At 41.4% G+C, this 14,733-nt stretch overlaps 1 protein-coding gene across 2 annotated transcripts in view; it reads right to left on the reverse strand.

Moving 5' to 3' along the window:
• Positions 1–14,733, reverse strand: part of CNTLN (centlein) — a 580,120-nt gene that overhangs the window by 545,307 nt on the left and 20,080 nt on the right. For both annotated transcript variants that reach the window (XM_077475235.1, XM_077475234.1), the window contains exon 3: positions 9,172–9,260. In XM_077475235.1, coding sequence (XP_077331361.1) covers positions 9,172–9,260 — 89 coding nt within the window. The remainder of the gene's footprint in view (positions 1–9,171; positions 9,261–14,733) is intronic.

The following is a 14,733-nucleotide window of genomic DNA, read 5'->3' on the forward strand; positions in this document are numbered from 1 at the left end:
AATGAAAGCACCGTAAAAGCAACAAAAGTACAAATTCCAGAATGGACTCCTTATACGACATGCAAGAATATACAAAAGGCAGCTGAATTAAACAACTTTTTGTTTTTTAAATAGTATTTCATAAAAAATAAAAAATAATCCTGCCCTTCTCAAACTTTAAAAAAAAAGACACATGCACATGTAAGTTTAAAGCTCCAAGTGCCACTTTACAATGTTAGTGAATAGAGGTTACACAAAACAGAAGTAACCTTCAATCTTTGCAATGCTGAATTCTGATAAACAGTTCATAATCCATATGCGTAAACACTCCTGTATAAAATGCTCAAATGTCAAGAATGCCGCAATATAAAATATCAACTTGTCATCTAAACTGATGAGGTTTTTTTTTTTTTTTTTTTTTTTTAACACACACACACACACACACACACACACACACATATCTTCAATTGTATTTAAAGAAAAAAAAAACTCAGCATTTTTTGAACAGACTGCTTCAACATCTGCGCTTCACCAGGGTATCCCCTGAGGAATTTTAAATGATGCCTTCCTGTGCTGAATAAAGTGCTAACTTGCACCTTGAATTTCAAACTGTGTCCTGAGCAGCCATCCAGTTGGTACAACACCAGCTGAAATCCCAGTGGCCACTGTTCACTCAGGCTTGACTGCAATTATCATGTCAATATTTTGTGCTCCGATATGCAGATATGCACACGTGCGGGCTGCATAATGCTTCACTTCTCCATGGAATGTTGACTTGTGTTTGATGCTAGGGGAATGTTTAATGAAATGAGATATTAACATTTCATTGGATATAGACAATTGCTGCTGTACCACTTAAAATGCAGGCTACAGTGTCTTCTTTTGTTCAATTTTTTTTTTCTTTTGTTACAGTTTTGCTTCATTGCGATAAGCTACAAAGACTAACACAAATGTTGAAAAATAAACAAAGATAAAATAGCAGCTTCTGAGCATTTTGTTACCTCTTACTTTTTTTTTTTTAGGAACAATCCTTTGACTTTTGAATCGTTAGTGGAGTCAAATCAGCGTTTGTTTTTACCGCAGTGACAAGGAAATGTGAAGGATCAGGATGGTAAAATTTTCTCTAACACATACATTTTTACAGGAAATTTGATTTTTTATTTATTTTTTGTGATTTTTGTTAAGAAAATTACATTCATTCCAAAATAAAATGTTAAAAGCAAACAGAATTTTGAACTACAACATTCATCTAGTCATTGAATGTACTAATTAGGGGTGAGTTCAGGGATGTTCATTTACGAGTCCAAACCTACCTGAGCCATCCCACCATAAAGCTATGCAAGCAAATCATAGGCAGAATGCAAGGGGCATGTATACATGCAACTGCAGGGAGGGGAATGCCTCTGCTGCCCATAATTTGCTGTCACACTGACAGCTTCCTGGTGGGATAGCTTGAGTGGGTTTGGTCCAAATGCACCCGAGATCATTCCTGGTACTGATGAGAATTTTCAAACAAATGTTCAAACAAACGTTTTCAAAAATCTACTTATAGACTGCCAGCTTAAAGAGGAGGTCCAGCACCCCCATGAAAAATTAAAAGTCAGCAGCTACAAATACTGCAGCCGGCGGACTTTTAATATATGGACACTTACCTGTCCAAGGAGCCTGCAATATTAGCACCCCAGACGATCTTTGGATAGGCTGTCGGGTGCACCCGCCGACATTCCTGGTAAGGGAACACGGCAGTGGAACATTTCTGCGCTAATTGGTCCAGCGGCGGAGGAAGGAGGAGGGGGCCAAACCTCTGGGAAACGGGAAGCGGCCCCATCTCCCGGAGGTTGGGAACGGTACCTGTCAAAAACAGGTACCCGTGAGCCCCTTCCCCCTGAAAGGTGCCAAATGTGTCATCGGAGGGGGGGGGGGGGGTTGATGTATAAGCAGAAGTTCCACTTTTGAGTGGAACGCCGATTTAAGACTATTAATTAGTTCTGGCAGGAAACATCCTAGAGGAGTTAGGGATGAACTTATATTAAAGCGGTACTATACTGCATCTGAGCACCACAAACCAAAAGCATTATTTAATTACTTATTAATATTCAACCTATAGTGTACATAGCACACATAAATGAATGGAAATGTGAAATGATCAGCACAATTTCTTAAAAGTGTAAAGTATCAAATAACAGTGACATGCTAACTGTGATTGAGCTATAGTACAAAAAGTTCTTCCAAGTGTTTATACAACAGTCCTTCAAATGAAACTTTTGTGCAAACAGTGTTCCTGTGACTTCACACAATTGCTTAATGCTCACAGAACTCTCACCTCAGTGAAATGGTAAATAAGCCTTATGGGTATCTATGGTGATGGTGGGCTTCCACTTCCAGGCTCCCAGCTACCAGGTCTTGATATGTCACTCAGGGTTCCAGGTACCACGTGAGAATACAATAAATGCCTCCCATAGTGTAAAATGTTTAAACAACTAAAGATTACAAAAGCAAAATTGAATCTTACATAGAGTTTAAAAGCACAAAAAGGTGCAACAGCAGCGTTACAGACACCTCTTACGCAAACTCTCCCATCCATCCATATCTACTCGTTTTAGTTTGCTGAGAAATCGCTTAGAAAAACACCCCCTAGCATTTATGGCTGTGGCCATCTTGAGTAAGGACAGATGATTCATGTAGCAATTACTTCCTGGAATCCATCTGCCCTTAGCTCAGGCAAACAGGCAGAAGGTTGTGCTTAGCTGAGAAAGCTCCTCCATTCATGAAGACTCCCGGGATGTATGACAATTTGTCTAGGCATGGAAAGTAACCCTGTCCATAGGGTTCAATATTAAGTTGGCCCACCCTTTGCAGCTATAACAGTTTTAACTCTTCTGGGAAGGCTGCGCAGAAGGTTTAGGAGTGTGTCTATGGGAATGTTTGACCATTCTTCCAGAAGCGCATTTGTGAGGTCAGGCACGGATGTTGAACGAGAAGGCCTGGCTTGCAGTCGCCTAACAAATTCATCCCAAAGGTGTTCTATCGGGTTGAGGCCAGTCAAGTTCCTCCATGCCAAACTCTCTCATCCTTGTCTTTATGGACCTTGCTTTGTGCACTGGTGCGCAGTCACGTTGGAACAGGAAGGGGCCATCCCCAAACTGTTCCCACAAAGTTAGGAGCATGAAATGGTCCAAAATGTCTTGGTATGTTGACGCCTTAAGAGTTCCCTTCACTGGAATTAAGGGGCCAAGTCCAACCCCTGAAAAAACAATCCCACACGGTAATATCTCCCCTCCACCAAATGATTAGGACCAGTGCACAAAGCAAGGTCCATAAAGACTTAGATGAGTGAATTTAGGGTGGATGAACTTGACTGGCCTGCACAGGGTCCTAACCTCAACCCGATAGAATATATTTGAGATGAATTATAGCGGAAACTGTGAGCCAGGCTTTTTCATCCACATCAGTGACTGACCTCACAATTGTGCTTCTGTAAGAATTGTCAAACACTCCTAAACCTTGTGGACAGCATTCCCAGAAGAGTTGAAGCTGTTATAGCTGCAAAGGGTGGGCCAAAGCAATACTGAACCATACAGACTAAGACTGGGATGCCATTAAAGTTCATGTGCATGTAAAGACAGGCGTCCCAGTACTTTTGGTAATATAGTGCTTGTCTTACCCCTGCATATCAGCAACTCAGGACCACCGAGTTGCAGAGGTCTGCCATAGTTCTAAAAGTGGCAGATGCCTTATTCTGAGTCAAGGCTCCATAGGACTTTTTGCTGCCCTGTTATGTTGGGCGAAGCATTTAACCACTAACATTGCAATATTGTCCCTTGACCACAGATGTGGGGACACATAGAACCCATTAGTAGATAGATTTCCAGCAAGTTGGAATACTCTTTTGTGAAAGCAAGGGTTTCTGAGGATGAGGAATGCTCATTATCACCTTCTATAGAAACCATACATGTCCAGTAGTCAACAGATCATCACATGCAATGCTTAACCACTTCAATACAGGGCACTTAAACACCTTCCTGCCCAGACCAATTTTGAGCTTTCAGCGCTGTCGCACTTTGAATGACAATTGCGCGGTCATGCTACACTGTACCCAAATGAAATTTTTATCATTTTTTTCCCACAAATAGAGCTTTCTTTTGGTGGTATTTGATCACCTCTACGGTTTTTATTTTTTGCGCTACAAATAAAAAAATACCGAAAATTTTGAAAAAAAAAATGTTTTTTTTGTTTCAGTTTCAAAACTTTGTAAATAAGTACATTTTCTCCTTCACTGATGGGCACTGATGGGGGTACACTGATGGGCACTGATAAGGTGGCACTGATGGGCACTGATGGGCGACACGGATGGGCGACACGGACGGACACTGATAGGTGGCACAAATTGGCACTGATAGCTGGCACGGATGGGCGGCACGGATGGGCGGCACAAATTGGCACTGATAGCTGGCACGGATGGGCGGCACGGATGGGCATGGATAGGCGGCACAGGTGGGCATGGATAGGCGGCACAGGTGGGCACTCAGGCGGCACAGGTGGGCACTCAGGCGGCACAGGTGGGCACTCAGGCGGCACAGGTGGGCACTCAGGCGGCACAGGTGGGCACTCAGGCGGCACAGGTGGGCACTCAGGCGGCACAGGTGGGCACTCATAGGCGGCACAGGTGGGCACTCATAGGCGGCACAGGTGGGCACTCATAGGCGGCATCGGTGTTATAGTAATGGATGCCAATCAGTGCCAAACAATAATGCATGCCAATCAGTGATGCCCATTGTGGCCACTGATTGGCATCCATTATGGGCACTGATTGGCACCCATTGTGCTGACTGGCACCCTGGTGGTCTAGGGAGGATTATGGATTTTTATTACCTTTTCCCTGGTGGTCTAGTGGTGTCCCTGGTGGTCCAGTGTGGGCATCCTCGGGGGGGCTGTGCTGATAATCGATCAGCACAGACCCCCCCTGTCAGAGGAGCAGCCGATCGGCTCTCCTCTACTCGCGTCTGACAGACGCGAGTGAGGGAAAGCCGATCACCGGCTCTTCCCATTTACACTGTGATCAGCCGTGATTGGACACGGCTGATCACATGGTAAAGAGTCTCCGTCGGAGACTCTTTACCGAGATCGTAGTTGCCGGGTGTCAGACTGACACCCCGCAACAACGATCGCCGCGATGCGCGCCCCCGGGGGCGCGCAGCGGTTCATAATCCTAATCACGTCATATGGCGTCCGGTTAGGATTATGAAACCACTTTGCCGCCGTCAATTTGTAATAGGGCGGGCGGCAAGTGGTTAAAGTGGTTGTAAAGACAGAAGGTGTTTTATCTTAAAGTGGCTGAAAACCCTCACCAGGGAAGTGAACAGCCTCAGATAATATATAGGGATGACACAAATCTCCCTACATACGTTTTACATCTATATCTGCTGTCTTCATCTTTATATACTGTTTAGAAAGTGAACATCGTGTTATATAGGATTGTCTCTTTCTGGTTAGCACTGCAGTGAAGTCTGGGAATACACCCCCCTCTCCTCATAGGTAGAGACTTTCAGAGCTGATTGTTGAATAGTTCAGGGCTCTGCTAATGTATTTATAGCATCCTCCCCAACACAAAACTCTGACTGCTTTTATCATATATGTGACGGAAACCTTGTCAGAAGTTATCAGGCTGATGACAGAAGACAGGAGCAGGAGACAGCTATGGGACATAGTGCTTTGAAGAGAGATAACAAGACACTGCAAATATATTTGCCCACCTCAAATGTCATAAATCAGGTTTACATCCACTTTAATGCATTACGATAAACCACCCCCCATGCCTACCTGTGCCCATCTCTATCCAGTGATGTGCACGAGTGCCTCGGCCATCTCTCCCTCCTGATTGGCTGAGACACAGCAGCGGCGCCATTGGCTCCCGCTGCTATCAAGGTCAGTTAGCTAGTCAGGAGAGAGAGAGGGCAGGGTCGAACCGTGGTTCCATGTCTGAATGGACACACGGAGCTCCGGCTCGGCTTGAGTGCCCCCATAGCAAGCTGCTTGCTGTGAGGGCACTTGACTGGAGGGAGGGGTTGGAGCAAAGAAGAGGGATCCGAGAAGAGCAGGGCCCAGGCTGCTCTGTGCAAAACCATTTTACAGAGCAGGTAAGTATGACAGGTTTGTTATTTATGAAAAGAAAAAAAGGAGACTAGCATCACTTTAAATCAGGCTCATTGCTTTATCTATTGGGATATAAGGCCACTCCACTCCAAGCTGTTAACAAGCTATCATCAAACAAGACCAGTTCTAACTGGGGACAGTGCTAATTTGAAGTCATAGAACATGAAATACACTGGATATCTTTTGCAAAATATTTACTCTCTGCCATGCCATTAAATATCAAATGTATGCAAATATGGAGAACGACAAAGTTTTACTTTAAAGGAATAACCCAATAACTAGAACAATAAAAATTTAGGAACATGTAAATGACTATTCACAGATGCACAGAGCACACTGTCACATCTTGCTCAAATTAGGATATGAGATGAATAGGGCTGAGCCGAGTACTACCCTGAACACATCCTGCGCAGAAGATTAGTCCAGGTGGATTTAAGCAAGCGCTTTCTGTTACCTACTTCTGTGATAGAATCACACAGCAACAAAGAAAACAAGTGACCCTGTTTGCATATTACAAAGATCAATAGTCTTTCAAGTAGTTGGAAAGTACATTATAGATTGTTACAATGGCTTGGTAGAAATACCTGGAGGTTTTCACATGTCCCCACGGCTTTTGCTCATTTGCACAGCAAAGACGAATCTTATTTTTCTATTTATTTCTGAATATTCAATATAACTACACAGAGGAATACAATGCACCGGTATGTGTGCTCACCTTTCTCTAAACACTGAATTTAGGCAACTCAGAAACAATAAACACATTTCAACAATACTTCAATTTTTACAGCTGATTGACAGTCTTGTTTGTACTTGAAGAAATGGTATACATGGATCTGCATGCTATTTTAAAGAACACTGCTAAGAACACATCACTGATACAGGGGAAATAGTGTAATGTACACATCCCATTCATCTCATGCCCCTACTTACACATTCATTTAAAAGTCCTAATACAAGTTACTTTGGGACTGCTTCCATTTTAACCTCTCCGTTTCCTCTATGTGTCTGCCCTACAGACATGTGGCAGAAATCTCAGCAACCACACTATTAAACAGTGCTTTTATCAGGAACAGGAAGTGGCAGATCATACAGTGGTACATAGGCGAGTAGAAATTACACTAGCCTTTGCTAAACTCTTATGTCATGTACACACGATCAGACTTTCCGGCAGAAAAAGTCAGACAAAATAATTTCACCAGATATTCCGATTGTGTGTGGGCTTCAGTGGACTGTTTTGTTTTTTTAAATTCTGATGGACCCAGAAATAGAACATGTTTTAAATCTTTCCGACGGAATTAATTTCTATCGGAAAAAACGTTAATATGTATGTTGTTCCGATGGATCGAAAATGACACAGGGGTAGCTATTGGCTACTAGCTATTTAACTTCCTTTTTCTAGTCCCGTTGTATGTGTTGTACATCACCGTACTCTAAACGATCGGACTTTGGTGTGATCATGTGTAGGCAAATCCGTTTCAGCGGAACTGCCAAAACTAGGTGGTTGAGGCCCATTTTAATCACGCCTCAACTGCCTATCAAATCCTGCCCTATTGCCACCAGATGGCTATCTACACACTGTAACAATGGTGAGGCCTTTCATCATGGAAAAAAGTAGGCCATGCAGGGTTCAGCAGGCGATACTACTTCTCAATGCCTCCTAATAGAAGTAAATGGGGCTGCACTGCAACCACGTCTAATAGATTTAGTTGCAACATGGAAAAGAGGGATTTCAGTGTGAAGTCCCTCTTCAAATGGGCATGCAGGAGGTGGCATATCTCCTCCTGATCAGCAGGTGATCCTGGACCAACACTACTGGCAAACGAATGCACCACATAGTCAGCAGTATTGCTCATGTGAAGAGGGCCTTAAGCCAGCCATACATGGATCAAAATTTGGCCAGTTCAACAGGGACCAGACAAATTTCGATCCATGTATGAGCAGGCTGGTTGTGAAGTTGATTGATTTGTGTACAAGCAGTCTGTTGTAAAAAGTTTTTTCTTACTTAACACCGCTGGCTATAGCCAGCAGTGCTGATGAGAGTATTCCGATGGTGGTGAAGGCTCTTCGCTGTCAGAAAACAGTGGCTCAGTGGGAAGAATTCCACCATCCACATCGAGTGTGTGGATGGGAGAATTGAGCCATTTTCTTTCAATTAACGCACTGTTTGAGTGAAAAATAAAAATAGTTGGTGAATGGCCAGCTTTAGTGGAGCTGCCCTCAAATGCTGCTGCAAAATAAAAAATACAAAAGTAAACATCAGAGGAGAGCAAAAATCATCCAAAACATGATACGGTTGCAATAATTATTATGGAGTCCTAAATACAACAAGCAGGCAACAGTACAATATCAACAGTGAAAGCAGAACTTCAACCTAAAAAGATAAAGTTCCACTCTATGTCTCTCCCCCCCCAGGAGTTTTATTAAGTACCCACTTATGGTCAGATCACCTAGGAGATTCCACCTATGTGTGGACGCCACCACCCCACCTTCCCGCCTGCAGCCTCTTGGGACACACCACATGTCCCAGGAAGCTGTGGGACCGCACAGTGCAGCACAAAGCCGGTTGTAAAAGGCGCAAGGAGTCACAGCTTGCTTCCCAGATGAAACAGGCTGGAGCTGGGGACCCGAAGACCAGTGAACAATCGGCCTGGGTGAGGGCGGTGCTGGACCCCTGGACAGGTAAGTGTCCTTTTATATAAAGTCAGCTGCTACAGTATTTTTTATTTTTTTTTAAAGACTGAAGATCCTCTTTAAATGTTAATCAGAAAATGATCTCACATTTTAAAGAGATCTTTCAAACTGTCAAAGGTTTTTACAGGATCAAAATGATTTTTCCTTTCTTCAGAGCAACAGCAATTTGATTTGAATTGTGACAGATGGTTCAAGTTTTTAGTGGTCATTCTTTCCTTGTTCTGAATTTTGGTGTGAGATGTTAATTAAAAAAAAAAAAGGCTTCTATAACTTACATGTGAACTAGAAAAGCAATATGACCACAAGTAATGTTGAGTGTATACAATTTTCTTTATCACATGGCCTTACCTCTCTACGACTAGGGAAATTGCTTGAGTCAAGTCTGGATTAGCCACTTGAAGACGCTTCCACAATGACCATACAAATTCTTTGTCAGCCTAAAAAATAAATAAAAATTAAGCATTTATAAAACAAACAAAAAGCTAAAATATCATATATTCATTTTTAGGAGCAAGTGAGTACTCTTGGCGATTCTTTTGCTAGCAACAGGATTGCTAATGTAGCCCGCTTCCAACTGTCCCTGTAATTTAGTCCCAATGAACATGATGTAACAGAGCTTTCAGTCACACTACGCAAACCATAATGAGTTCCTCTAAAGAAGCTAAGCCGTGTAGATTCTCTCAACTCGTATCTGTTGAAACATTAGCCTGTCGAACAGGAAGTGATGAGAAATCCACCTAACCAAGCCCCAGAGAGTAAAAGTCTGACAGGAGATCTAATCCTTCCCTGCTCTATCCAAAACCAGAAAAAAATAGCTTAACAAACATTTTAAATTAGGAGAATGTTTGACATTTGATAGAAGTCTCTTTTGCAACCAATTCACACAAATATTTAACATCAATTCTAAGAGAAAATATTCTATCAGGTTACTTTAATTTTCAGCTACAAAAACAAAAATTAAATAATTATATTTTAAAGTTTCAACAGAGACATTTATGTCTCCCAATATCTTTTTGGGAGTCTGTGTACCCTCTACAACTAGAATAAGCACATTCTATAGAATATTCTTATCTGACCAAACAAGAAAAACAGGACATTAAGTTTGCCAAAGGACTGTATATCGTAAACAAAACTGACCAGGTTTTCTTTTAGAAAACATGGTTTTCATTCTTTTTTATAGCTTAGTGCAGCCTGTTTGATGGCAACAACAGCTGAACATGCCTGTGCAGTAAGCATTGGCACAACTGCTTGTGCTCCCGGAAGCACGTGTGACAGGGTGTCTCAAAATAAAAAAGCGGCTAGGAGCCAGGGACACCATAACAGGAAATGCCTAGACTAGGACCTTCATGGCAGCATTACCAAGTAGTATTTTAATTAAAGCAACTTACATTACTTAGGATGATGTTTTACCTGTCTAGATGTTACCTTCCTGTTTTCTATCTTCCTCCTAATCAATATGCTAATATAATTTTTATATACTGTAAAACTTTAATTTCATACCTCATTTTAGACCCAAAGTTCATTATGGAGTCTCTGCACTTTATGCAGGCAGACCCTGGCCAGTGATAGGGAATGACAGGGTGCTGTACATGGCTTGCTGAAAGTGGTTGTAAACTCTCCCCCACAAATTTGTCCCATGTAAATCAGCATAAAAAACCCTAATGAACACTGCTTGTAGATATCTCCTTACTTGCTTAGTATTGTTGTAATCCTTTTTGTTCTTTAAAATGACGTCACTGAGCATGCCCAGATCTCCCATGATTTACGGCACACTCTGTGTACTTGTCTATCTATTATCAGGACTTCCTCTGGCACACAACACTGAAATCCCAGGAGACTGCAGAATCACTCAGAGCTTCCTCCTATACCCCATGTGACCACAAGACATCACATGCAGTGCAAACCAGGGCATCGGACAGCATTACTGCGTTCTTATCAGCTGAAGCTGAAAAGACTGACAAAAGGCAAACACTAGATAATCAGCACAAGTAAATACTATGAAATAAAACAAGTCAGCTATGAACAGGGAAGCAGGGTTGCCATAGAAACTGGATCGAGAAGGAGGCTTGGTTAACAGTACAGGAAGTGCTTAATGTAAGGGCGGAAATACACTCCACTGTGGACTCAGAAAACAATACTTAAGATAGCACTGCCTAACCCCTGGAAACAAGTCTTTTAAAGTTTCTTTAAACAGTAAGTAATATGCGATTTGGGCTGGATTACAGTGGCTGTAGTTTGAGAGTTTACTTCCTCTTGGAAAAAAAAAGTACAGCACCCTGCCTCAGTACTTTTCTCAAGGGAAGAATCAAGTAGTTCACTGGCTCTTGGGTGGAAATTTACATATATTAAAATGTGCATTTGCATGCAGACTTGCTCCAGGCGATGCCCATATGTGCTACTGAACCTCCATTATTACAAGAACTGAAATACAGGTGCTGGCTAGGAGCTGTCGGGCTAGAGACGAAAGAGCTAGAGGATACTGGATGTCTTAAAACTAGAAAATGAGGCATGCTCTACCTGGTTTTCTGCAGCTTCAAATGCACAGTGTGAGAAGCTCACATGCTGTGAAATTAGAGTAAGCAATTTCAATACAGTAGAGGACCCTGTACAACTGCGAAAAACTGAAGGCAAGGCTAAAGTTCAGCTGTAAATTACATTAACATATTACATTTCATATATTTGTAACATTTACCTTAATTCTTTTAACCCATATGGAAATATACTCTTACAGGTTCCTATGTTCGCTAGACAAACGAAATCACTAGTAAACCAAAGAGCGTTCAGGATTTTGCTTCCTTTAGCCTAATGCTAGGTACACACAGGCCAAACCTTGGGTGAAAACGGTCGGTTGGGCAGTTACCGACATACTTTCAGCCCATGTGTACAGCTCCTTGTCCGAGAGAAGCTGGTTGTGGAAAACCAGCAGCCGAATGGCATTCGATCAGTGGCTGAGAGCAATGAACTGTGTGTTCTGGTTCCCCCTGTTAGAATACAATAGCACAGCGGGGAGATCACGGTACCAGTACAGCAGATTCTCAGTTTTGTTTTTGTTTTTTGTTTTTTTCGCCGCTGGGTTTAACGAGTAAAAACTACCTGTGTCTACCAGGTTTAAAGCAGAGTTCTGCCCCCACCCCTCCAAAAAGTTAAAAAAGTCAGCAGCTACACATACTGTACAACCACTTTTAATATTGTTACACTTACTTTCTGGAATCCAGCGATGTCGGCACCCCAGCCAATATTTACATTGACTGCCAGGTGCTGCCGCGATCCATTGCCAATAAGGGAACCCAGAAGCCGGGCCCCTACTGCGCATGTGCGAAGCGCACTGTGCTTTTTTACAGGCCCGGCAGCAGAGGAAAGAAGAGGGAGGAGGGGGGGGGGGGGCTGAACGTCTGACGTATCTCGCCGCTGTTGAGGTCCGAAAGATAAGCGGAAGTTCCACTTTTGAGTGGAACTCCACTTTAAGTTGGAATTATGAATTGTTAGCACTAATATGGGAGCTTTGAAACCTCCCCTGAGAAAAGTTTTTGTAAGCAACAACACCAGGCCTACAATCATAAAGTAGGGTCAATTTAGAAGGGAGCCAATTACCCTATGCAGCGTGTCTTTGTAGTGTGGGAGGAAACCCAGACAGGCACAGGAAGAACATGCAAACTCCATGCAGGTAATGTCATGGTAAGTATTGAAGCTGATGATCATAGTGTTGCTAGATGGACGAGAATATATATCTAGGTAAAAAGCACCTTCAACAAATGCTCAATTCTGATTATCATTTTCTATAAATATTTAGAAAATAAAGGCCAGGAAAAATTAATGACAAATGTCAGTGGCCTCAAACCACATACTAAACCTGATACAAGAGGAAAATTACAAATATTTAAAGAATACCAAAATGGAAGAGGAAAAAAAAAAAAAAGTCTTTCATTGACAATAAATGTATTTTTGAATGGACCTCAGTCAAGTTCCACAAAATTATCTCGGGTTCATACACGATTCAAGAAAACCATACCTCGTACTAAAATTACTAACTTGCTGAAAGAAGTGTAATGCAAATTAAGAGGAAAAAAACCAATTGTTTAATTAAAGCCTTCAGGAATTGTTTTTACTCAAAACATGTTTCCAGACCATCATTACGTGACAAAGCACTTTATTCTTCAGACAAACTTCTTCATGTATGTGTTCTCACTATGAATGAAGCAATTCCGGTTATCTTAATCAAAAATTGGTTAAATGCTTTTTTTACAAGTCAATACACTAAGCTGGCTGTGAATGGGCATCCTTAGTATCTCTGGCATTGAAGTATTTATTTCACTTAATTATTAAACAGCTTTTCAAACAACCTGGCACAATTAATAGAGACGCTAAAATTGCTCCCTGAATGGTTAAGGGAGCCAAACAACATCTTTTGAAAAAAAAAGCTACACATCTTGCCTGAAATTGGCACAGGAAGCAGGATTTCCAGCTGTCCAGGCCTGCAAGGAATCAATCTGCAGCATACCTAAGGATTGTCGAGCATACTTGCTTCACGCCTGCTGATCAGAACACAGGTCTGTGCACCAGAAGTTTACGAGCAGCATAGCAGAAGAGAAAACATTAGCCTTGCCCGCTGTTCTTGCAAGTATATATACATAACGTATAAAATCATTTAACATATAGTATTTCATGTACACTATATAATACACTCATGAACGTACATACTGGCACATATATAGACTGCAACAATGATGCTTTATGGGGGGGGAGGAATAAATAAATGTATAACTTTTTGAACCTGAAGCAATTTTGTTCTGTGGAACAATTTTGTTCTGTGGAAATGATGAGCACTACACCCACCATTTGTAAACCCATTAATGCTTCGTACACACGATGAGATTATCGGATGAATGAGCGTCCATTTTTATTTTTTTGCATACTAGTCTCATATCGAAAAAGAAGAGGTTACTAAAGTTACTAAAATTCTCATACGACAGAATACAACTTCAAAAGTGATGTAATGTGTTGTATTGTAATGTAGTCTTTCATTTCCGAGCATGCACAGTCTTGGTCACTCAATTTTTCCAGACAAATACTGTACTGATTAAACAATCATGTGATCTGGTATCGTACAAGAAATGTTTTCGGGTTTATCTCTTCAGATAATTTCACATGAACTGGCACGATTGGCTCTCAAAAGCTGTGTACAAACAAATTATAATCGGATCGCTCAAAATTAATATTTTTTGTCCGATTTTCTCATTGTGTGCACTAGGTATTATGCTATTGGGGCTGAAATATAAAGCCATTTGCAGTCTTCTTTAGCAAAGTTATTTTTTACCCACATATTGGATAACCATGCTAAAAAACAAAATGTCCATATACATTTCATTTATATTACATACATCGGGGCTATTTATAGTTTTGTTTTTGTTTTTCACCCAAGATTCACAGATTTTTCTAATGGAATTCATAGGGAAAACAAAATGGTGAATCCTGCCAGTAAGCTATGCAAAGTTTGTGTGAAAACATTTACATATAGACTAGAAAGTGGTTTTCTTCCTCTTGTAACTGACAGACATCTTTTAGTGGCCATACAGTTTAAAAAATAAAATATTGCTAATATTATATGCAGTTTACATTTTAAGTGGCATTTCCATTGCTTGCTTTTCCGTATTTTGGTATAGGATTCATTAGAGATACAGTATTTGAAAATGAACCACTTGGGGGAGCTTTGCACTTGACTCAACTCTTAAGCCTTATTTACACTTGCGACCAGGGGGTGGTTAAAGTGCATTTTTTTTTTCTGCACTCATTTAAACTACAAAGGGACCAAGGATAAGGGGTACATAAGTTGCATCTGCTTTGCATGGCAACATTTATCAAAAAAATTTGTGGTGCCCGGATCTACCGTACTATTAGCATACAACTATTTAG

This window comes from Lithobates pipiens, unplaced genomic scaffold, assembly GCF_037356315.1.
Source record: "Lithobates pipiens isolate NorthernLeopardFrog02 unplaced genomic scaffold, aLitPip1_a1.2 Scaffold_13, whole genome shotgun sequence".
Classification (NCBI taxonomy): Eukaryota; Metazoa; Chordata; class Amphibia; order Anura; family Ranidae; genus Lithobates; species Lithobates pipiens.